This window comes from Pygocentrus nattereri, chromosome 5 (genome assembly GCF_015220715.1).
Source record: "Pygocentrus nattereri isolate fPygNat1 chromosome 5, fPygNat1.pri, whole genome shotgun sequence".
NCBI lineage: Eukaryota > Metazoa > Chordata > Actinopteri > Characiformes > Serrasalmidae > Pygocentrus > Pygocentrus nattereri.
The window spans coordinates 7,960,425-7,986,479 of NC_051215.1; the positions used below are offsets into that span (position 1 = coordinate 7,960,425).

Genomic DNA, 26,055 nt, shown 5'->3' on the forward strand with positions numbered 1-26,055 from the left:
TGTTTGTTTTTTCTTGTTGTTCTGCTCTCTAATATTTTCCACAAACAACAAATGATGGAGGAAGTAGTGAAAAGTGTCCTGTGGTTTGCAAATGTGATGTAAGTAGTTCACTTGAACATGTTCCAACAAACATTATGATTATCTGCACCACTCTGGACACATGAGTCATTAAGGCGCCTGCACATTCTCACACATACTCACTATCAACTGCATTCCATTAGGGAATGGCCAGACAGACCACAGCTTGACTGACCTCATTGAAGACAGCAAGAGGACTGTGTCCAGTTTATACAAACTGGTACCTTCCAAATGTGCACTTTTAAACAAAGTTTCCAAATCCTTGTCTTTTTTCCAGAGGGCACCCACACTTAAAAAAGATCTTTCAAAGTTCTTCAAGGGTTCTTTAGTAAAGAAATGTTCCTATATAGATTTTTGCATGACTTAAAGGTTCTTTGCATGTGAAATGGTTCTTCATATTGAAGGAGATTGGTGCTGTTGTATGTAGAAGCTTTTTGAAAAGGGTTCTTCTATTGTTATTGATGTCAAGCTTGTAATAATAGAAGAACCCTTTTTGGCGCTGCATACTTTTTCAAAAAGGTTCTATGGTGATATGGTGAAAGGTTCTATGGTGTGATGAAGTATAACAGGCTAACGTTATAAATTCAGGGCCACAGAGGCCCAGGCAAGGTGGCGCCCCTGTCCAGCCCCCAACCTGGGAAGCTGCTTAAGGTTGTGAAAGTGTATCAAAAAGGTCAAACCAGGATTAATGTCAGGCTAAAATCCTGTACATATGCTGCTTTAGGCACTTATGGGAAAATGCATAGATACACAAAACCACAAGTGTAAACCTTGGGATCAGTCTGAAAGTTGCCGTCTTCAAACTCTTGTGATTTTCATTTCAAATGGTGGGTTAGTTTCATTGTCTTGTGAAAGGCTTTAGGTGGACTTTCGGGCCTGATATCTTTATTAGACGTGGTAATATTGACACTACTCTTGTGGGGCCAGAGGTGATCTTGTACACTTGTACACTTCTTACAACTTGTTAAAAACTTTTGTTGCTGGATTGCTTACTGCAGAAATATTAAATCAAACATTATCTCCACAGTTAATTGAGTATCACAGCTTCAAGTCATGGTAACCTGGCATTTTCCACCGCTGTCATATTTATGTTTGTCTAATGCCTTCGCACAAAGTAAACCATGCAGTCAAGCATATAATTAGCAATGAATTGGTCTAACACTAACTTAAAAAGGAAAGTTGTTTGAATGACTTATGTTGGCTTGATGAAACCGCAGGATCTGATAACATTGTCATTAGCCTTGCAGGGACAGATATGATCTTGTCTGACGCCATTCATGGTTTTGTTCACAAAAATTTGTTGCTATGGTGTTGCTAGGCCACTGCTATTCAATCTCAGATGGTCACTAAAGTGTTGCAAGGACATTCCTATGGAATCCAAGGCAGTTGCTATATAATATGTGTGTATATGTGTGTCAGTATGCATGTGAGCCTGTATGCAATGTTTCTGAGGGTCAGTGTTATTATTTCTGGCAGTTATGCTGCGCTAAAATATCCTGCAGTGCCAGCAACAACGGATGGTCAACACAGGAGAAATTTATCAGAGTATATTGTTTATGTAAGGTGGCAAAAAAAATCATGAGATCACTTGTTCAACAAGTGAAATTGACGTCCATGGCTCTCCAAATAATCGGCTCAGTTGACAACAAAGGGACATCTGGTTTGATATCCAGTATGTGAACACACCATTAGACTCAACATTCCACCATTCACCATGGTGACAAGACTATAGTCTTGTCTCTCAGTCAAGGTTTATAGTTACAACTCTAGATTCAGCCAAGCCATAGCATAAATAAATCTTTGAAAATGTGTAAAAGGCCATCTGTGGGAGCCAGACCGAATGGGCCTGAGGCAGTGGATAACACTGACAGCACTGTAATAGTGTGACATTCACAAATGCTTTCCATGGCTCATTGGTCAGGCAGAAAGGCCCCTGTACAGAAAAGCAGTACTGCTAAGCCCATTTGGGCCAGTTTGTACAATGCAGGCATTCCTTTCTTCTTTTTTTTTGTTGTTTCAGCTTAGATGTTTAAGGAGGAAAGCACGAAACCTAGACTTCCTTCCTGAAGTCTGAACTGTAGCAGGATCGAAACAAACCAAGCAAGTCATCCCAAAGGTAAACTTAAATTAAGAACAGGCCAAAATACTGTAACATTTAGTTCAGATGCCCGTGAAAAGTGCACCATTAGTGACTAAATTTAAACATTCACATCATACTTCAATGACTTGTTTAAACCATTTGCGCAATCAAGGTACATCAAACTGAAATGTTTGTGTTGTTTGTTAAATAAGAGTCTTTATTTATTATTACAACTTCCAAATAATCTCACAAAGATAATCTCCAAGATTTTCTATATCAGATGTTCTTTTGAGTGAAACTCTCCCTTTAAAACAATGTCCTTTTACAAAGAAGTCAACCCAGAGCTTTTTATTTATTCAAGTCAATGGCAAGTCAATATTTATTCCTGCTGGGAAGTTTCAGCAGTTCCTGTTTGAAGTTTTAAATCAATCCTCCAAACACAGTCTGGGAAAAAAAAAAAAAAAAATCACAGAGAACATCTTCAGCCAGGGTCTCCTTGATCAAGGTTGCTCATTTTAAAGCATGCAAAGACAGTCATATCATAATTATGAACTCATGATCGAAGCTCAGATGTCAATGATGACCAAGATCTCTGGCTTTTGGTCATCGCGGATCTGCATGGCTGAATAGGTGATAGCTTTCACTTCTGTGCCCTGAAAAAAAGAGAACAGACTGTTTTTATTCATACGCTCTCTATTATATTGGTTATACAAAACAACAGAAGCATATTAAATACTTATAGTCTTTGGCCATTTTATCAGAAACACCTACCATATAGATGCACTAAGGTTTAATATTACAGACTGTAGCTCCTCTGTTAATGCACAACTTCTCAGCTGCCCTCTACCCAGTGCGTCAATGGAAAGGGACCACCAGAATTACCCCTCACCAGATATTATCTGGGTGGTTGACCATTCTCAGCACTGCAGTAGCAATGACAAGGCAGTAACATGGTAGAGTGTATGTGTATTAGACACAGCATAGCTGTTTTACACTATTCAGTGTCAGTGAAACTGAGAAATTTTATTTCTTTTTTTAAATATATACCCATTTTGAATTTGATGCCAAAAACATGTTCCAAAAAAGTTGGGACAGGGGCACAAACGGCTGGTAAAGTTGTGTAATACCTGGTGGCCGGTTGGCAACAGGTCAGTAACATGATTGGGTATAAAAGAGCTTTTCTTTCAGAAGATGAGGAGGGCTTCACCACTATGTGAAAGACTGCACAATCAAATTGTGCAATAATTCAAGAATAACATCTCAACTTACAAGTTGCAAGTGACGAGTATTTGCTGGCTGTGATCTTTGGGCCTTCAGACGACACTGCACTAAAAACAGACACGATTCTAAAGTGGAAATCACTCCATGAGCTCAGGAACACTTCTGAAAACCTGTGTGTGAACGCAGTTCCTTGCTGCATCCATAAAGGGAAGTTAAAACTCATGCAATGAAAAAAACATATATAAACAGGATCCAGGAATGCTTCCTTCTCTGGGTGTGAGCTGGGTGAGCTCTGGCTGTTGTTTTGTTGGCCTGTGTCCAACAAAACAACATTTCAAATTCTTTTTGGAAATCATGGACATTGTGTTCTCTGGGCTAAAGACCACTCAGCCATTTATCAGCGCACAGTTCAACAGCCAGTATTCATGATGGTATAGGGGAGCATTAGGGCACACGGCATGGGTGACGTGCACATATGTGAAGGCAACACTAATGTTGAACCATATAGATGTTTTAGCAACATATGTTGCCATCCAGACGGCATCTTTTTCAGGGAAGGCCTTATTTCAGCAAGACAGTGTCAAACCACATTCTGAATGTATTACAACAGCATTGCTCTGTATTAAAAGAGTCCGGGCGCTAAACTGGCCTACTTGGAGTCCAGACCTGTCACCCATTGAAAACATTTGGTGCATTATGAATTGAAAAATGCAAGGTTCAGAGAACTGTTGAGCAGATGAAATCCAACATCAAACAAGAACGAGAAAACATTTCACTTTAAAAACTACACCAACTGGTCATCTCAGTTCCTAAACGCTACAGAGTGTTGTTAAAAGAAGAGGTCATGAAAAATAGTGGTGCTACTGACCTGTGGATGTTTTGACAGATTGAACTCCTCTCCCCAACTGCAACAGAAGGAAGTTAAGAAAGGCCAGTCAAATGAGTCCAAAAATACCACAGGCAGACCAAGCATGAAGGCAGTCATAATATTTATATTTACCAGAAACAAATGTTTTATTGCTGGGAAAGTACCAAGGGATGGCGATAAATACGGTGACAAAAAATGAAGGTGGGAGAAAGAAAAAAAAACACTAACAGTTGGAAGTGCATGTTTGTACTTAAGTGCATAAATAATCCAACCAACTGGCCAAAAGTGTTTGGCTGGGTTAATGAGTTGTAACTGAAGAGGCTCCATAGTCCATAAGCAAATCAGTCATAGAGTCATAATAAAATGTGGTTACAATGAGGCCATCTTTTGGTTGGAGTTTGACTTCCTTTTCATGGGGTTTTCAAAATAGTATGTGACACTAAGACACGTATCTGGCTCCAGGCCTTGTGGGCCAAAGCACTTCAGCACACTGTCTTATTAAACACACCTGGTTCAGATTATCAGATAATTAGCAAGGCCGCCATGAACTGAATTCAGAGTGTTAGATGAGGATAAACACTAATCTCCACAGCACTTTAGCTTTGAAGCTTTACCCAGTGTGACATGCCTGCACTAGAGCCAACTGAAAGCTTTACATAGGGGCCTTCTTTGAGGAACTTTAGAGTCACTGTGATTCTTAAGTGTTTACAATGAGCCTAGTGTGGTTTGGGCGGGGTATATGTGGAATGGTTGCAGAGCAGTGGTTTTAATTGATTCACGATCCCATCATCTTAACAGGCTCCTTGGTTTCGACACCCTGGAGCAGTTTTAAACACTGGGCGTTAACACTCAAGTGAGATATAAATTCTGTAATGCTGACTCTACTAAGAGGCCGTACTCAAATAAATAACAGGCAACAGAGGGTGATCCCACAGAAAAACGGGTTTCAATCTGAACAATTTCCTGTTTTGCAAGAAGCCCAAATACAGTGGCAAAAAAGTGTAAACCCTTTAGAATTACTTAGTTTTATGTGCAAAGACGTCTTAAATGATGGTCTGGTGTAACCCCAAAACATTTTTTTGTACATATGTAATACATCGTTACGGAGCCCCAGAAGGGATGTGTGAAACCAGATACTATGTGGTGAGCACCCAACACTATTAGGTCAGCACCAGATACTATCAGGTCAGCACCACATACTATGATACAGATACAGCAGATACAGATGTGATCATTTTTTGTATGCTTACCTGATAGCACTGGGTGCTCACCAACTAGTATCAGGTACTAACTACATAGAATAGGGTGCTCGCCATATAGTATTCGGTGCTCGCTTGCTAATGTGCAGCACTTACCACACAGTATCTGGCGCTCACCTGACAGTATCCTGTGCTCACTTGATAGTATCTGTTGCTCACTACATAGTGTCTGGTGTGCACCAGATTTTTACCGAAAAAAAACAAAAAAAAAACAACACCACATCCCTTTAGCGGCTCTGCAAATAGTTTAAATGCCTTCACCAAAAGCTAACTGAAGTCAGCAATTAGCAAACCTGGAGACAAATCAATGAAATGAGATCGGAGGACTGGAGTTAGAGCTACTTCCACTTACAAACCCACTCGAACAGTTTGATATTCTCAAGAAACCTTTGCTGACGTGAACCACGCTTCACAAAAATGAGCCTCCAGAAAGAGCCATGTTCATTAGCTGCTGAATTAACTGGAGGGGGTTATAAAGTCGTCTGAAAGAGCTTGTGTGTTTATCAGTCTGCGGTCAGTCAAACGGTCTGACGATTTAGGATGATTTAGGTTTAGACTGTGATTGGTCTCAGAAGTGGGTACCAGCCAAGATTCCTTCAGAAGGCACAATGGAGTACGCTCACTGAAGTAAAACTAACCCTAGAGTAACAACTAACGCCTGGTTCACACTACACGACTTTTTCAGTCGTCAGGTTTTTGTGGCTTTCACGCTACATGACTGATCGGCGACACGGGCTCACGACTTTCACCCTGGGGAATCGCCGACTCATCTGGCTGCTGTCCAAAAACACGAGAACACGTGAAAACTAAACTCTCGTGAGAATTAGCAATACCACGTAGAAGATAGGTCATTTCCAAAATGGACGTCAAAAAACAAGCAATCCGAGTTGTCACTGCGCTGATTTGTAGTGAGAAAAGAAAGAAGAAAATGGAACGAATATGGACGAGACGATGGATGAAGGCACGGGGCCAGCAGGAACGGTCTGTTCTGCAGAGAGAGTTGGAGGTACGCGTTCCCATTGGCTGTAGCTAGACGCTGCTGTTCACTCACAGTCGCCGACTGGGCTGGATATTAAACATGCTAGATATTTGCCAGGTGTCTGCGATTAGTCGGCGACCAGTCGGCGACGGCTCGGTGAGCGTCTTTCAGCCGTTCACACTACATGACTGAGCGAGCGCCAAGTGATCGCCGATTTGCCTCCGACCACAGGTTTCTGTCGGCAATCTACAAAAAACAGTCGGCGACTGAAAAACCAGGCTAAAATCGTGTAGTGTGAACTAGGCATAAGACTCACCTTCTTGGTTCACATCTCTGCTCATGAGTCTACCATCTGGACAACACTGAACAGGAAGCACGGTGTCAATGACACGACAACACAGAGGATACCACAGTAAATCTACCACAGAACAGCTTCATGAAAAAACAACCCCCACCCTTTGCAGCAGCACAGTCAGAGACCAGAACTTAGCCTGAAATAGATGCTGTGGACTGACCTCAAAGCGTTTGCTTGAAATGCAGTGTTTGTCTACACTTGGGATGTATAATGTCACATTGTCTGAACAACTAGTGCTATAAATTAGATCATTCCAAAGGGTTCACATACGTTTTCTTGCCAATGTGAATGAGCTTAGTTTTAAATTGAGGTTTTGATTGTTTTTAAGGAGTGAAAGTTAGTTTTCTGAACAAACAACTTGAGACACTGCTGAGGTCACTGTCTGGTTTTGGTGAAGTAATCAGGTTGGAACAGTACGACTTACATAAACAGTTGGTGGAGATCAACAGAAATACAAGACAATACGGGTCTGTTTTAGCATCAGCACTTAAATTGTAAATGATTTTAACAGTGAGCAGGACTGGTATGGAACATCTATTGGTCAGGGAGAGGTCCCAGGACACAAAGTGGCTGGTGTGGGTTTTACTAGGCATCAGATATCTGAAGCATTTTCTGCCCCTAAAAACCTCAGGGTTATTAGATGAAACAGTTATGAATACATTGGCTGATGCCTGATTCATTAGCTGTGAGATGAGCATTAGGCCTATAAAGCATTATTTTAAATACAGTCAAGGTGGAGAGGTAGTTGCATGCCATTGTAGGTCAAAACAGGCCTCTCCCAAAACACTTTTTTCAGATTTGAACTATTTTAGTATTATCAACAATACATATTAAAGCCTACAAGAAACAGAATTACTGGTCATTTTAAAACAAACAAAAATGGCTATATTTTCATAGAGGTTATGACATCTAGCTCCCATCATCACCATAATAAAGAAATCAAAGTATGCTATTTCCTCTACAATGAGCCATTTTACATCAAACCACTCTAAATGACTGTTTACATCTCCGTACCTGAATCACGGAACAATTGTACAAAAAAAACTGAACTGATCACTGCATAATCCTAATATGTGAACGAGGACCTGCATTCAGTATAACAGGTGCTGACTTAAAAGCAGACATAATATTTATCATTGGAAAGCAATTCGCACTACTGACCAGTGGTGAAAGTGCAGCTGACACCATCCATAACATTAAATCCTGTTAGCAGGTTCATTTTAAGTTAACGTTTTAAAGCTCCAGCCCTTGGCAGAACAGTCAGTACTTTCCAAAACACAAAATAGCTCAATAAAAGGTAATTTAAGAGTTCCACGTGGGCGTGTTTGAATGAGGCACATGGGCAAGGCAAGTGCATTCAAAGTGCAGGATTGAGAATTAGAAAGATAAAGTAGATTCCCTAATTTTCCAAAAACATAATATTTGCTTTCTCAAAGCATGCATTAATATAAATGCACATACTGAAGTGACAGCACTGCACCGTTCAGTGGTTTCACTTCACTCAATGTGAACAAATTCATAAACCTTTTTAACTCCACCGGTGGTTCCAAAACACATTTCATCATATTCTTCATAACTTTCATATTTCATAAGCTACGTTCAAAACGTGGGTGCCATATCAGAGCTGTAACTTCTTTCCAGTCAAATAGATGGTAATAAAAGAAGCTGAACTTTTTTTTCTACTGAAAGTCGACCCATTTTCCCACACATCTGTGCTATAAACTATAAACAGATGGCGTCTCTTCAGTGATCTACTCTGTCAAAATTATTCTTAAAAATAAAATGGATTTTTATTTTTAAAATAAAAATAATTTAGGGGGTGGGGCTGGAGGCATTCAAATGAACTGTCACTTTTATCATGCAGATCTTATTGGAGAAGCCTTGTTTGAGTCCAATTTGCACCCTCTGAACAAACAGTCATAACTTTACATGGGAGTGAAGTGGGGGAAGTTTCAGAAAGTATGAGTTTCTCTACCATATAAAACTGAAATTGAGTTTCTAGGTGAAAGTTTAAGGATTTTAAAGCAGATTCCCTGCGTGATCAGCTGTGTCTGTGAGACTGAGTGGCCTGCTGTCACATCATCGATGTCAGTAAGAATCTGAAGTTCTGAACATTCTGCCATTCATTCTTAAGGGAGGTTTTTCTTTTTTAAACTTAATTTTATTAAAAATTACCAATCCGATCGAGTCCAAGAATACATAACACAAGCCACAGCGCCGAGACCTTCGAAACGCAGTTTGAACGGAGTCTGTACGTTAAGCGGTCTGGGCTGTATTAATCATAGAAATGTGTGGAAGAAGAATAAGATGAAGTATCAGAGATAACACAGTGTTTTTCAAGCTCTCTAATTACATTTATTTTATGCAGTTACTGAATAATTTGCCTTATGATTTGGTCACGTGAATTCAGACAGAAAAACCAAAATATACCCAGGAGAATAAGAACTCGGGGATCTAAGAGTGAATAAGTGAATAATCCAGACTTCTACAACCTAGTCTCTGTCTGCCTCATCTGCACTGTCAATTTCCACAGACAGTCATTTTGTTGAATTAGGATGAGAGAGATGTGACTGGACCGATTTCACTGCTGACTAACTACTGCTTCTGAGATTACTCATTCTTACGTCACCTGGCCCATTACCCAGAAATAAATCAAAGGACAATGTGGATTTTATTATTTTTCCTCAGGGATGAGATTTGATGGGGATGACACAATTTTACCAGGAAATCTGTAATATTTGTAAGATATCTGGGTAAACATAACAGAGATGAGAGTGGCTAATAGATTTAAGCACTGCCTTTACTCCAGAAAAGAACAGTACATATGTAAAAACATGAATATTTTACTTAATTTAATCCTAACCATCAGTCTGGTTTAAATGCATCATTACCTTTGTAGTTTTTACACAAAATGCCCTTAATGCCATGTTCAATTAACATATGACATGCAATGTCTTATTACAGCTGTTCTCAGGGGCAGAGCTAGGGTCAGTAGACATTAGGAGGCCAGTTCTGTTTTTGATATGGAACAGTTTGAGATGCAGGTATGTAAAGGAATGCAGATTTTGTAGCTGAAGCCATAAATACACCTCTAAACATAATAAATAAATTAATTAATAAGATGCAAGGTACAGTTGAGAAAAAAAAAACTCTTACAAAAAATTACACTTTATAAAATAGACATTGTTACTCAAATATATGAATATTCAAGATCACCTTAACATTTTAAAAATATTTATGACTAATAATGGGTTAATATTGCTATTAAATGTTCACAATCACAAATTTTGTATATAAGAACTGTGCTAAACATATATGGGTTAGTTTAATAATCAGCTTATCAGCCAACAGGCTCCTGCAGTAATATTCAGCATTGGGTTTTAAGCTCTCACTCAAAAATATACTATTAAATCTACAGAGGCGCTACTGGAAATTGATATTATGATAACAAGAGTAATCAGATAAACACAGAGTTTTTCTACAACTGCTTTTTTTTCTACATTAAATACTGTGACATACTGAGATAAATGCTGGCTTTTCTTCACAATTATACACTGCTCAAAAAAATAAAGGGAACACTCAACACATCCTAGATCTGAATGAATGAAATATTCTCATTGAATACTTTGTTCTGTACAAAGTTGAATGTGCTGACAACAAAATCACACAAAAATCAATCAATGGAAATCAAATTTATTAACCAATGGAGGCCTGGATTTGGAGTCACACACAAAATTAAAGTGGAAAAATACACAACAGGCTGATCCAACTTTGATGTAATGTCCTTAAAACAAGTCAAAATGAGGCTCAGTATTGTGTGTGGCCTCCATGTGCCTGTATGACCTCCCTACAACGCCTGGGCATGCTCCTGATGAGGTGGCGGATGGTCTCCTGAGGGATCTCCTCCCAGACTTGGACTAAAGCATGCGCCAACTCCTGGACAGTCTGTTGTGCAACGTGGCGTTGGTGGATGGAGCGAGACATGATGTCCCAGATGTGCTCAATCGGATTCAGGTCTGGGGAACAGGCGGGCCAGTCCATAGCTTCAATGCCTTCATCTTGCAGGAACTGCTGACACACTCCAGCCACATGAGGTCTAGCATTGTCCTGCATTAGGAGGAACCCAGGGCCAACCGCACCAGCATAAGGTCTCACAAGGGGTCTGAGGATCTCATCTCGGTACCTAATGGCAGTCAGGCTACCTCTGGCGAGCACATGGAGGGCTGTGTGGCCCTCCAAAGAAATGCCACCCCACACCATTACTGACCCACTGCCAAACCGGTCATGCTGAAGGACGTTGCAGGCAGCAGATCGCTCTCCACAGCGTCTCCAGACTCTGTCACGTCTGTCACATGTGCTCAGTGTGAACCTGCTTTCATCTGTGAAGAGACAGGGCGCCAGTGGCGAATTTGCCAATCCTGGTGTTCTCTGGCAAATGCCAAGCGTCCTTCACGGTGTTGGGCTGTGAGCACAGCCCCCATCTGTGGACGTCGGGCCCTCATACCATCCTCATGGAGTCGGTTTCTAACCGTTTGTGCAGACACATGCACATTTGTGACCTGCTGGAGGTCATTTTGCAGGGCTCTGGCAGTGCTCCTCCTGTTCCTCCTTGCACAAAGGCGGAGGTAGCGGTCCTGCTGCTGGGTTGTTGCCCTCCTACGGCCTCCTCCACGTCTCCTGGTGTACTGGCCTGTCTCCTGGTAGCACCTCCAGCCTCTGGACACTACGCTGACAGACACAGCAAACCTTCTTGCCACAGCTCGCATTGATGTGCCATCCTGGATGAGCTTCACTACCTGAGCCACTTGTGTGGGTTGTAGAGTCCGTCTCCTGCTACCACGAGTGTGAAAGCACCACTAACATTCAAAAGTGACCAAAACATCAGCCAGAAAGCAGAAAGGTACTGAGAAGTGGTCTGTGGTCCCCACCTGCAGAACCGCTCCTTTACTGAGTGTGTCTTGCTAATTGCCAATGATTTCCACCTGTTCTCTATTCCATTTTCACAACAGCTGTGAAATTGATTGTCAGTCAGTGTTGCTTCCTAAGTGGACAGTTTGATTTCACAGAAGTTTGATTTACTTGGAGTTATATTATGTTGTTTAAGTGTTCCCTTTATTTTTTGAGCAGTGTACATTTATATAATTATTTTTCATTTTTCCAGCAGCATTTTGCTTTAGAGGCTTACTGAGTGGTTTTAACATGAAATTCTAGGTTGTACTCAGCTCACCCTTAGTAACAATGATTATTGCTTAAGAGTGATGATGGGAAGTTGGGCTTATTATTCCAGTTTCATGTGATTAATCATGGATTTGTTTCTGTGTAATAAAAATAAAGCATCCGTCTACATTCTGGCTATGAAGCATATCCATATAAAGCCATGCCAAGAAATATGTCTGTACTTTGTGGCGTGCAGAGAAGGTGGGATGTAGCTTAAAACATGCCAAAAACAACGGTAACAGTCCAGTGCAACATCATGAAAGAATGCTGAAAAAGTACCTGATGTGAATGTGTCTGAAGAACTCTACTGATATCTTAGACAGACACAGTTTTCAAAGTAGAGAAAAGCTGTGCTGGATTTTTGGGAAATCTTTTACAGTGCAGTCAGATTGTACTATAAACAAACACCTTAATGTGTGGCTTTTGTAATATTCTAACAATAATGTAATTATACAACAAAAGAAACATCAGCTTTACTATAAAACTAGGTGTTACAAAACAGTTGAATACTTCACTGCAATTTATTTTGGATTTCGAGTTATTAAAATTATTTAAATGTTCAAATGAATTACATTAATATCTGTAAAGACAATTAAATGCAGCAAGTTTAGTAGTCCAGCTATCTAAACACTAGCTAGCTATTTAATAACATGCTAGGTTACCCAGCCCAAACTGCACCAATACACAATAAAGAATGAAGTATTAAAGTGAGTTCATAAACCTTTTCTGCTTTGTCTTATGTAATCATATAGCAGACTTTAATGTAGAAACTTTCACTTTGTAAATTTTCTGTTGTGTCAGTAATACTCTGCTATGATGATGCTTATTTCAGCCAGCTATACAGCTCCAACTTCTAGCTAATAACTTTTGGAGCTTGTAAGACATGTTTGTAATGTATTTTTCTTTGGATATATGGGTGAATAGTAAATAAGTGAACTAACCATGAGTAGCATTACAGGAGCCTGTCAGCTTTTGAAAAAAATGGCTGCTTGTATTTTTGAATACATACAATATTCAGAAAAGAGGATGATGCTGATTACAATAATATACTATTACCAATATGTAGAATTGTACAAAAACAGCTGAAATATAGAATATCACCGAAAGCATAAATTCCACTATGTGTTCTGTAATTATTTACAGCACTCATACTGTAATTTAAGAGCAATTAATTGGGCAAGTCTGCTGCCACTAAGTTACTACACATTTAAATATCATTTTCCCAAATTCTCAAAGTCAACCATAAAAACAACTGTGTTTACAGTTTACAATTACCCCTCGTTTTAAGTATGCTCAGTACTGCAGTTCAAAATATATCCAGTATATGGCAACAACATATTCATAATCAGACTGAAGCTTGTGCTCTTGATGTTGCTGTAGCAGAGTCAGAGATATTTCTTGATATGTTAATAGTAATGTTTTATCTAAAGGACTTTGCTGTTGAAATGTGCTGCAGTTTAGGGTTCATTTTTGCGGGATGAATCTAAAATCAACTACTACATCGAGAAACAAATCTCAACACTGAGAATTTAAATGATTTTGTTATTAATGTTACTAAAATTAATGTAACTGGAATGTCTGTTACAAACATCAAACATTTAAGCTGCAGACTTCTGACATGAACATAACAATAGAAATCCCATAGATGCACTAACAAGAAATTAGCATTATGCTAAAGGTGGTAACGGGGGGTGACTTACTAAGCAAATTAAAAGTATTAAACATGCTATATAATGTTTAATGCCTCTCAGTTTATGAAGGTGTATGCAAAAAAACAGGCCTCATATTGTGATTGCACTGTTTATTTAGTATTAAAGGTAATAACATGTGCATTACTCTTATTTGCCTCACAAGCCTGACTACAGCCAGGTCAATATCAATGGGGGGGAACATCAGGCTCACAGTTTGTGAAATCAGAAAGACCTCATTGTCTAAACAACAAACTTTGACATTTTAGCAGCTTAAATTTTTCAAATCTACTTTAAGACTTAAGATTTTTTTCTCCCAAGATCTGCAGGAACCCTGAATACATAGAACTTACACAAAATATATTTGTTTTATTCTTGTTTATACAATTATTTACACTAAAATAAGTATTTTTTGTTCTAGCAAAATAATAAATAATACAATTAAACTGATGGAAGTAGGGTCCTGTTGCTGGGCCACCAGAGCTCTTTCTAAGGCTCTAACCTGAACTTCATCCTAGGAATGTCTAGTTTTTGCATTGTTATTTTATCATGGGATGTTTATTGAACTGCCAACCAAACCACACATCCCCTCCGGAAATCAGATATGAGAAATTCCTGTATTGTGACAATGCTAGTAAGGACTTGCGACAGGACATTATGACCTCAAGCAAACAAATGATGGAGAAACAGGCAGAACATAAGTGAAACCTTACTAAACTGAAACTAACAGACAAATAGGTCATTTAGCATGACTCTAGCTTTGGCTTCTGAATTAGTGTGAGAGCTGCTCATCTTTTGTGTTGATGTCACAATCTCACTGCATTTGTTGCCTTTACTATTTAACTGGTTCTGTGTTTTATTGACTGTTTTATATCGTGCTCCAATAAATAAATTTGACATTGACAAAGACGTAGCAAAAATCCCCCTGAAAACAGACTGAGAAACTGTGAACAGAGTTACTTCACAGTAAGCCAGTGACTAGATTAGTGGATAATTACATTACCTCATAAGTGGTCATGTGTAAAGTCATGCCATCCTGCCATGATTAAGCAGACTGTCTCAGATTGAATTACAGAGTAAATTACACTCCTTGTGCTCCACTGAATAAAGAAGGAGGCACCGAAAAAGGTGCCAATTCATCCTTCCCACCACAGAAAGTTCAAGAGCTGTGTGCTTGGGGAACTTACCCTATTGAGCGAATTCTGAAGCGCATCCGGTCTATGTGTAGAACTTTCACCTCCTAAAGAAAAGATGTTTTTATTCAATTTAAAACAGCATCATCTATAGGGACACATGTTTACAACAATTTCAGGAAGAGCAAAAGAAAAAGACCAGCTGTTGTAGAAAGAAAAAGTGTTGATTTAATTACTAAACATTATTATTCTGTAAGTACAGAGTGCAATTTGACCTTTCATCTTTGTTATTAAAAAAAAAAAATCACTATAAGTCCAAAAGTATGTGGACACCTCTTTCAAAACATAGCCATCATTTGACAAGTCAATTCTTGAAATTTCTGTCCTGCTAGGTCTGCTTTCTTCGACTAAGTGTGATTATTATGACATTACGTAGGATTATTATGTCAGAGTCTAGGATCAACAACAGCTCAGCCACTAAGCAGTAGACCATGCAACCTCAAAGTGTGCACACCAAGTGCTGGTGTGCACAGTGCCTAAAAATAGCTTATCTTCTGTTACATGCTTCCAAGTTTGTGGTAATTGTTTGGGGAGACCTGGGCTAATGAGTGGTGTAGAGGAACCCCAGAGCCATGACATCAACCCTACTGAATTTCTTTGGGATGAACTGAAACACTGACTGTGAGTCAGGCCTTCTCGCCCAATATCAGGTGCCTAAAGTCATAAATCTTCTTGACTGAAAGGACAGATTCTCACCCACACTCCCAGAGGAAGGGTGCTACAGCCACACCAAGTTTGATCATAGTGCACACCACCAAAATTAACACATTTTAATTCTTCATTTAGGACTTCTCTTTTTCCCCAAAGAGATTCTAACTCAGTATTCTATCTCATTCTGCCCTTCACTGACCAGTATCATCTGAGGATAGCCAAAGTTTCCAGACATTACACAAGCTGACTGCCTGGAACTCTCTGAGCATGGGAGTGTGTGGGTGTGTGCACTAGCAAGTATTTTAAAATGAGCTTCAGAGGCATAGCTTTGTCTTAATTGCCCACAGCTGAATTTTGGAGGCTAATAAACATAGTAATTATAACCTTCTATGTGTAAATAAAAGAGAAATTGTGTAGGCGCTTTGTCCCAAAGCCATCATGATGTCACTACCTTTGCTCCGATTCGTGATCAGAAACAGGTAAGCACATTATTCAGAAATATAACTGTGTGCAAAAGTTTGAGCACCCCAGTCATGTTGCATGTTTTGTTGCTTTTCTAAGTGTAAATAAGAACACATGATCTACAGAGAACACAGCTCTGCCCATTTTTATGCAGAATTCCTGTTTGTTTGCTGAGCACAGCGGTGCACAGCTCCAGTCCTGGAGGGTGTTCAGCATAACAAATTTTGTTTCCCCAACATGTGGAACTTAATTCAAATAAATAGAAATTGTGCACTAAAACTAAATGACATTTGTTTGCTCCTTGTTGACAATGTGTTATCATTTCTTTTTTAAAGAGAATAATCAACAAAGCAGAGGTGTTCCAAATTTTGTAAACTACTGGACGTCTATGCATCACTATGGGGGAATTTTCCTTTACTTTCCTGCACATGGTCCCATGCCTGTTGCCATTTCTTTGGTTATTGCAATTATCACCAGTTTAGTGCAACGCATGTTGGTTTAATGATGCTTTAACCTTAAAAGGGAATCCCACCAATCTTACAAATGTTCTGAGTAGTATGTAAACATGTATATAAAGTCATTCAGAGCGGTTTGATGTGAATTGGTGCACTGTAGAGAAACTTGTCACTTCAGATTTCTTTGCAGTGGTGCTAATAATAAGCAGGGGTTGTGGTGTCTACAGCATAAATATAGCCATTTTTGGTTACTGTCCAAAACAACTAGTGAACCTAAAGTTGATAAACCTCATGTTGGTTATGGCAAAATAGTGGGTCAGTGTGTTTGTGTGTGTTGTCAGGGCTTCGAAATCAGTGAAACCCCCAAGCCTTTATTGCCCACAGCGGTCATGTGCTTATATTTTGGGGAGAATAGAAGAACGGTGGGGAAGGGATTAAAAATAAAACACCAAAATCTTTGTTTTATAACAGTTTTGAACTATGTCTCAGGCATCAGGTAGCATAGTCATAATTAAAATTAAATTAAAAATTAAGAGACCCTTATTAGTCCCACAACGGGGGAGATTTCACCTCCGCATTTAACCCATCTGTGAAGTGAGACACCACATACACTCTAGTGAGCACACACACATTAGGGGGCAGTGAGCACACTTGCCCAGAGTGGTGGGCAGCCCAAACCGCAGCGCCCGGGGAGCAGTTGGGGGTTAGGTGTCTTGCTCAAGGACACCTCAGTCATGTGCTGTCGGCTCTGGGGATCGAACCAGCGACCTTCCGGTCACAAGGCTGGATCCCTAACCATCCCATGTAATCATTTTCTACAAGGTAGCTTGTAAATGTATTATGACCGCCACAGTGAACAAGTTTGTATGTGTGTATGTTTCTCTAGAATTGGATGTTTCAAATCAAACACTATTTACATCTTAACGATTTACTTAAGCTATATCTGTTATAACTGAATAGTTCACCCCTAACTATGACTCAGAAGGGAGAATGAATTGAAATAATTGTATTGCACTCATTTTAGGCCCTTTCTAAATGATCTGCTAAAATGAGAACCAAAATCTAAGCGATGGTGATGATAGTGTGATACCCTGGGGATGAAGAAGGCATCAGCACTGAACTTGAAAAGCCAGTCGTCTAAGAAATGGAAGAGGAGCGATTCCAGATCTTCCCCTAAGCAGAAAGAGACAAAAGAGTTATTGGTATGGTCTAACCTATACACGATCAATGCTTTCTTTATTACACAGAAGTGCCTGACATGCCGCCTTCAGAATGCATCAAAATAAAGATTTATTAACCTGCATCAGTCTGTTTGTCATGCTGTTTACCGTTTTCCTCTAACTTTCCACACAAAATACTTTTCCACTACTTTCCTGCATGCTGCCCTGATTGCAGATGAGGAGTCTATCAGTTTGACTCTTGGGCAGTGCAGTGTGGGAGTGATTTGAGTCATTTACAGGTATCTGATCAAGCATAATGGCCTCACTCTGATTTCAGTAAATTACAGGGATGGAAAAACTAAGTAAGATGCTCTTTTACCTTCTGATTCTACTTCCATAGTGTCGATGGGTTCAACAGTTTCTGTATCAGTCATATAGCCGAACATTGCCATCGCACACTGCTCAAACGCCTCCTCCAGAGAGTCACCCCAAGAATGTAATCTGAAACAGTGAACAAAGAGCTGCAAACGCAATCAAATAAAATAAAAGGAGTCACATATGAAGTGGTTTATTCCATGTCAGACAGACAGACAGACAGACAGACAGAGACAGACAGACAGAGACAGACAGACAGATAGATACTTTTTTGATCCCAAAGGAAAAAGCAAGCCAGTAGGGTTCAGAAAGTTCAAGTGAATTTTTTCTCTTCCCATGCCCCTTTTTATTGCCACTGGTTACAGAATAGAGTATTTTAACCAGAACAGACTATTTTAACTAATTAACAGAGGAAAATGATTAAAAGGCACTTTCCTTACCCTAATTGTATGTTTAAATGCTGTGGCTGAAACATCTGAGAGGCAGGCTAAACCCTCTCAGGACTTAAAATGAAACAGAAAGTGCACTTGACCATGAAATGAACTAAGAAAAGGATTATTTGGAAATCTACTCACTGGACATCTGCTGTATGGTCCAGATCTGAAATGGGAAAAGGTGTGTTTATAACACACAGACATGCAGTAGATGCAAAAGATGCAAAATGATTCAGAAAGTGCTTGTCTCTCTAAAAGGTGTTTAATAAACTGGTTTAATGTTATGGTTGGTAACATTTTATTACTTGTTTTTACAAAGCTTCACTGATTCTGGAATTCACAGGCACCATGTAATCAGACACTTAAGACTGTTTTCACACCTAGTTTGTTTGCTGTCTGCAACAGAGTTTGAGTTTTTGTAACTTAGTATCCTTTTAATTTGGTTTGGTTGGTTACACTTGACAGCAGGTAAATTATATAAAGTAATCAACACAGTCAATCAGTCAACCTTTACTTAGAGAACACTGCATAACACTGAGGGGTGACTCTCATTGACAATGTTGCCAAGTTGATACAGGAAAAAAGGATTGATAATGTGTAAGAACATATCAAATACTAAATGCAAATTTAATAATAAAAATGACTCAATTCAGGTATAAAAACATGAGACATTAATCATAAAATACATAACAGTAGAAAATGCAAAACAATAAGTAAAGTGTATAGTTAATGAAATCAAAAATCAAGTGTATAGTTAATAAAATCAAAGGGAGATAAAAAACAAAAGGAGGATAAGATCAAAAAAGGAAACTTAAATGAATTAAAAGCCTGGAATAATAATACAATATCATAATTAAAAGAATAATAATAAGAAAAATAAACAAACAAATAAATAAATGGGGAAAAATTAAATCATGAGATTATACTTATATTCATTAGACAATAATAATGAAAATCAAGTAAAACAGTTGTAGGCAGAGTGGAAGTTGTTAGAAAGTAAAAGTGACACCAGCTAACTAAGACTATTAATGACATTAGTTTAAATACAGACTGGGAAAAAACATCTGTTCTACTACTGCTCGATCTCAGTAGGACTTTTTATATCACTGACCATAAAATTCTCATAGATAGACTTGAGAACTGGGTTGTTTGAGTGTTGGTGAGCTGTGGTGTCCCCCAGGGTTCAATCTTGGGCCACTTTATTTAACTTATACATGCTACCTCTTGACCAACTCTTACAAGGCAATGGGATATCTTACCACAGCTATGCAGATGATACTCAGATCTACTTGGTCCTCTGTCCAAACAACTATGGTCCCATTGACCCACTTTGTAAATGCCTTGAGCTCATCACTAATTGGATGGGACAAAACTTCAATAAAGATAAAACAGGGATTATTTGATTTTATATTCAAGAGTGCTAAAATCAAATGAACTAGCATGTAGCCTTGATGCACTAATGGACTCTGATCAAAGTTTTAGCAGTCATGTCAAAGCAGTTGCTAAATTAGCATTTTAAGACCAGATCAGAAATGTTGTGACTAAAGCAGGACCCAGAGAAACTAATCCACACCTTTATTTCTAGCAAGACTGACCACTGTAATGGTTTCTTAACTGGGCTCAATGAAAATGCAGCTGCCAGAGTCTCACTTTCTACTTTCTCAAAGCAATTTGAATGACCGCAGTGTATGAAAGGTGCTATAAAAATACACTTGCTTTACTATTAGTACTAGTAGTATTATTAGTACTAGTAGTAATAGCAGTAATAGTAATTGTAGTATTATTATGTGCATCACAATTAACGCAATAAAAATAAACCTGACCTGAACCATCTCTTTATGACTGATTGTGCCAATCGCAATAGTTCCATTTAGGCCGCTGCTGCCTCGCCCCACCTTTCAAAAATATGTTCAGTGCTCAATGTGCTTTTCTTAATAGTGGCATTATTAAATAGTCATCATGTTTAAACAGGCATATTATATGGCCAGTACACCTTTTTTATGTGCTGCTAAAAGAAAGCAGAAGCAAGCCAATGTTGAATTTTCCCATAACTGTATAAAAATACATTCCATCCAGCAGTGAACTCAGGATTCATTTGGAAAAGGACCTGCAATTTTGACTTATCACAGTTCAGTGCAGCTGAGTACTGTTGGAATGTTCACACCAGGACTGGGCGATCCAAAAATATCAAAATATTTTCTACATTACCTCTGACCTTCTTTCTTTTCTATTTTAGCGGTTTTTTTTTTCTACATTACCTGTTTTATTGATATTAAAAAACATATTAAATAATAAAGAAGTGATTTCCAAAGTCCTGTTCAAGTGCTTTACAAAAACAAGGCGTTTTCCGTCTTTACAGTGGAATTTTCATAATTGACCTGACCATCAGGACACGTAACCTAAGCACAGAAATGACTGTAAATTCTACCTAGTGAATCACACACAGCAGAGACGGCAGGGGTTTCACTCTACCGCAGTCTTTTAAAAGACCTTGTTCACACCTGTCAAAACAGACTAAAGAACTAGTGTGCTTAATCCATGTCAAAAGCACTCTTGGGCCCTGAAGAGGGAAGACTGAAGGACTGTGTTTCAAAACTAAAAAAAAAAAAAAGCTAAAAAAAAAAAAAAAAAACTTCCATTTTTATAACTCCTAAACAAAAAAAGACTCCGATAAGGTCCTGTCTGTGGAATCAACACTGGGGAAAAAGGACTAAAGAGGTCTTCATTTAGAGTTCAGCTTCTGCAACACTAGTTTTGGAGTTATCTGATACAATAACAAAGAGAGAGAACAAATTAAAGCGTCTAGTTTTTGTTCTGAAACATCACCTTATACATCCATCAAATGAGTCTCATAGACAAGTAGAGATAAGAGGTATTATCAAGAATGCATAAGTCTAAAACTCCAGAGGCCAGAGGCCCTCCAGACCAGGGCCTGTATTCTCCAGGGTATATTTTGGATTTTCCATGGCCAATCATGGAGATTTGTGGAGAAATGGGTCGACTTCCAAACTGAGTTCAGCTTCATTATAAGGGCTTAAAATGACATCACCATCTATTAGACTGGAAAGAAGAGTTACAGCCTCATACGACGCCCAGCTTCTGAATGTAGCTTATGAAATATGAAAGTTATGAAGAATATGATGAAGTGCATTTTGGAACCACTGGTGGTCCCAAGGAGCTGAAAAAGATCTAGGATATGTTATTGTCAGTAAAGTCACAGTAAATAAGAGAGGAAGCTGATCTTGGATCATTACCACTATGCTGAGAAGTTTAGTTAAAGGGCCCTTTGAGAAGCTTTAGTTAAAGAGCCCTTTGAGAAGCTTTAATTAAAGGGCCCTTTCCCTACATTTTCTTTGCATTTTATCTTTTCCCCACTTATAACGTGTTATTTTTGTGTGCCATTCATTTTTTACATGTTTTCCAACATCCCTTTGTCTCTTTGAATTTTAATCTAGAACCACTGACCAACTGTGTTTGCAAACAGAGGAATTAGACCTCCACATTAAACGCACCCGTACAGTGAAACACCCACGTTCATGAACACTAGTGAACACACACACTTAGGGGGCACTTGCTTGGAGCAGTGCGCAGCCCTATTCACAGCAGCCGAGAGGAAACTGACCACCTTCTTATTAGAAGGCTGGTTCCCACATGCTTCCAGTAACTGTTGCTTCTCTCCTTACTCTTTTCCTTAAAAAGCATCAGTTACTGGTTTCTACATCATGCACAGTTCTTTAAGAACTGACACAGAATGACTGTACGGTGTGTCAAACATCCATTTGGAATGCGACATTCTGGAAATCCCTCAGAGCGCCAGAGGGAACTCTTTTCAATAAGCTTGAGCATGGAGTTAATAAAGTAGATAAAGCTTTGCAAACAGAAGAGACGGATAAAGGAAGACTTTATGAGGCATGTCTTTGGCAACAGTCCTTTCAGGAGTTATAGCACAGCCCTGGAACTTTAACTCATGATGACTATTAGTAATACGTCCAAAAGTCTGTAGACACCAGCTCATTTAAGGCTTCATCTGAAATCAAGGGGATTAATATAGTGCCAGCGCTTGGCCACTTCCTGCTTCCCTCGTTATATCAAAAACAGGACTGCTAATCAGCAGAGGGCGCACATGAGGAAGTCTTCAATTAATGTGAGTAAATGGAGCTCAATGGCTAAAAACTACAAGTTAAAATAATTTCTACTCACTCGTCCAGAACATTTCTTTAATTCTAGAAAGTAGAAGGATGTATTTCACTAAAAAAAATAAAGAAAACAACCTATATGTTTCCTTTTTTCTACAGCCAAAGGGTTCTGGGCAGCAGAAGGTGGACATTTCTGCTAGAGCCTAATGATTGATTGGGAAACAGCGACATCTGGTGGTTAATTCAACCCGATATGTGTACTAGAAGCCCTCGGACGCCTTATGTGTTTGTTCTAATCTTTTAGTAATCACATTCATTTAAGCGTTGGCAAAGTCCATGTTGTGTATGTGTTTCTTTCTGTTTCTTTATATTTATGTCTTTAATTATGATTATTTATGTGATGGGTGTGAATGTGCTATAAAAGTGCTTCATGTGTTACAAATGCAAGATTGAGGGTTTCAAACCCTTCTCTACAGCTTGTGGGATTTAGGAATAGCCCCAAACTTTCAACAAGGTCAAATATCCGCTGATGGTTTATTGCCATTAGAGGCTTCAGTCTTCACCAGGCACACAGAATTGGTGATTTGATGCTTTGCAATAGTAAAGCGGGTTTGGGTGCTTCAGTATCCGTAACGTTCCATCACTATTAGGACATACAGTGTATGAGACAGCACTGCCAAAGGCCAGCTTCGTACAGTGGACCAGCTGCAGTCAGGGGGAGCTCTCAGAACAAGCAGCGAGGTGATCTGAAGTTCTGTTCGGCTGCGCACCCCACAACGTACAAACTCCAACCATAATCACTTTCTATCATCACTTAATTTCTCAAATTAAATTCACTCTTTTGGTCCCATTCTGTATAAAAGTATCAAAGCATTCATACAAAAGAATACAAAAGACTTTCTAACTCAAACGCCTACAGAAAAGACTTTCTAACTCAAACGCCTACAGAAAAGACTTTCTAACTCAAACGCATACAGGAAAGACTTTCTAACTCAAACGCATACAGGAAAGACCTTCTAACTCAAACGCATACAGGAAAGACCTTCTAACTCAAACGCATACAGGAAAGACTTTCTAACTCAAACGCATACAGGAAAGACTTTCTAACTCAAACGCATACAGGAAAGACTTTCTAACTCAAACGCATACAGGAAAGACTTTCTAACTCAAACGCATACAGAAAAGACTTTCTAACTCAAACGCATACAGGAAAGACTTTCTAACTCAAACGCATACAGGAAAGACTTTCTAACTCAAACGCATACAGGAAAGACTTTCTAACTCAAACGCATACAGGAAAGACTTTCTAACTCAAACGCATACAGGAAAGACTTTCTAACGCAAACGCATACAGGAAAGACTTTCTAACGCAAACGCATACAGGAAAGACTTTCTAACGCAAACGCATACAGGAAAGACTTTCTAACTCAAACGCATACAGGAAAGACTTTCTAACTCAAACGCATACAGGAAAGACTTTCTAACTCAAACGCATACAGAAAAGACTTTCTAACTCAAACGCATACAGGAAAGACTTTCTAACTCAAACGCATACAGAAAAGACTTTCTAACTCAAACGCATACAGGAAAGACCTTCTAACTCAAACGCATACAGGAAAGACTTTCTAACTCAAACGCATACAGAAAAGACTTTCTAACTCAAACGCATACAGGAAAGACTTTCTAACTCAAACGCATACAGGAAAGACTTTCTAACTCAAACGCATACAGGAAAGACTTTCTAACTCAAACGCCTACAGAAAAGACTTTCTAACTCAAACGCATACAGAAAAGACTTTCTAACTCAAACGCATACAGAAAAGACTTTCTAACTCAAACGCATACAGGAAAGACTTTCTAACTCAAACGCACACAGGAAAGACTTTCTAACTCAAACGCATACAGGAAAGACTTTCTAACTCAAACGCATACAGAAAAGACTTTCTAACTCAAACGCACACAGGAAAGACTTTCTAACTCAAACGCATACAGGAAAGACTTTCTAACTCAAACGCACACAGGAAAGACTTTCTAACTCAAACGCATACAGGAAAGACTTTCTAACTCAAACGCATACAGAAAAGACTTTCTAACTCAAACGCATACAGAAAAGACTTTCTAACTCAAACGCACACAGGAAAGACTTTCTACATGACTACACAGGAGCTTCATTTTACAAATGCACTGCAAATACAGAAAACACATGCAACTTCTTAAACACAGCAAAACCAGTCACAACACAGCTGAAGTGAGTCACAACACACTGGAAACGTTTCTGGAAGACTCAAAGGGCTCAAAGGGGCTGCAACATCTACGACGGACAATCACTGACAGAAGTAGCGAAGAGCGTGGACTCCATGTGAATGCCATTTTCAGACTCACCCTATATATACACACACACACACACACACACACACATTTATTTAGCCAGATATAGATAGATAGATATATATATATAGACACTCATCTATACCCAGCCGAGACTTCCTTATAAAATTACCTCCCTTGAATCAGGTGTGTCTCTAGTAGGATTACTCAGAGGAGACGACTCAAAGTTCAGATACATGTCCACGTGTTACAACAGCCAACAAATATATATGTATACATATTATGTATTTTGTTATTAACATGTTATTTCGTTCCTCTTACACGAAATGAGGTCCTAATGTAAGATAACTTAGTTAACTTGTTTGTTTGACACACACAGCTAACTCCAGCACCACCAAGTGAACAGTCCAGGCGAAACTGACCATAAAATGTCTCCACTTACACTCATACTTCTTGTTGATGGGTGGATATTTTGCCTTTATCGCCCTCTGAGCGTCCGTGAGGTCAAGTTCGCGATCATCCATTATCTAGAGCTAAATTTTCAGCCTCTTCTGGAATTACGAAAACATTCACTGCTGTCAAGTGAGGTGAAGTATCTGCATGGCTACCAAGCGTTTGCCTTTTTTCAAAATAAAAGTTTCTTTTACACGCGAATCGATAATTCTAAAAACATGTCGTTTTTGTTTTAAATTTTATCACCTCTTTCTGAGCTAAACCTTCATCTCTTGTTCTGACCACGCATACAGTTCATCGCTTTATGAGTTAGTTTATCTTTTTTGTGTTATAATGTGTGAGTGCATCGGAAACCGGTTACTGCAACGTGTCACCGCTAGAGGCCACTGTTTGGTAACATTAACAAGGGGTCGGTCTTCAGGTGAGCTGTCCACAAATCCTGGACAAACACTGGACATTCACTGCAAACAAAAGTTCAATGATTATATATAGAACTGTGACAACTCAAAAGACCGTCTGAATTCATGACTATTCCTTCATTATGGAGACCGCTTGTATAAAGCTTTAAAGAACTGGCGTCCTGTGCAGGGTGTATCCTGCCTTTCACCCAATGCCAGCTGGGAATAGGCTCCAGCTCCAACTTAGTAAATGTGTGTGTATGTG

General features: G+C 39.1%; 1 protein-coding gene across 3 annotated transcripts in view; it reads right to left on the bottom strand.

Moving 5' to 3' along the window:
• Nucleotides 1-2,348: 2,348 nt before the first annotated feature.
• The window catches only part of zbtb8os (zinc finger and BTB domain containing 8 opposite strand), a 28,356-nt gene continuing 4,649 nt past the window's right edge, over nt 2,349-26,055 (bottom strand). The window contains exons 1-7 of one of the 3 annotated variants that reach the window (XM_017695454.2): nt 25,382-25,555; nt 18,617-18,641; nt 18,046-18,167; nt 17,597-17,679; nt 14,933-14,985; nt 4,248-4,284; nt 2,349-2,811 (exon numbers count right to left, since the gene is read on the bottom strand). In XM_017695454.2, the coding sequence (XP_017550943.1) occupies nt 2,725-2,811; nt 4,248-4,284; nt 14,933-14,985; nt 17,597-17,679; nt 18,046-18,167; nt 18,617-18,641; nt 25,382-25,463 (489 nt within the window). In that variant the 5' untranslated portion in view covers nt 25,464-25,555 and the 3' untranslated portion in view covers nt 2,349-2,724. Of the gene's footprint in view, nt 2,812-4,247; nt 4,285-14,932; nt 14,986-17,596; nt 17,680-18,045; nt 18,168-18,616; nt 18,642-25,381; nt 25,556-26,055 lie in introns of those variants that run through there. The other 2 variants (XM_037538904.1, XM_037538905.1) reach the window with 2 other exon arrangements.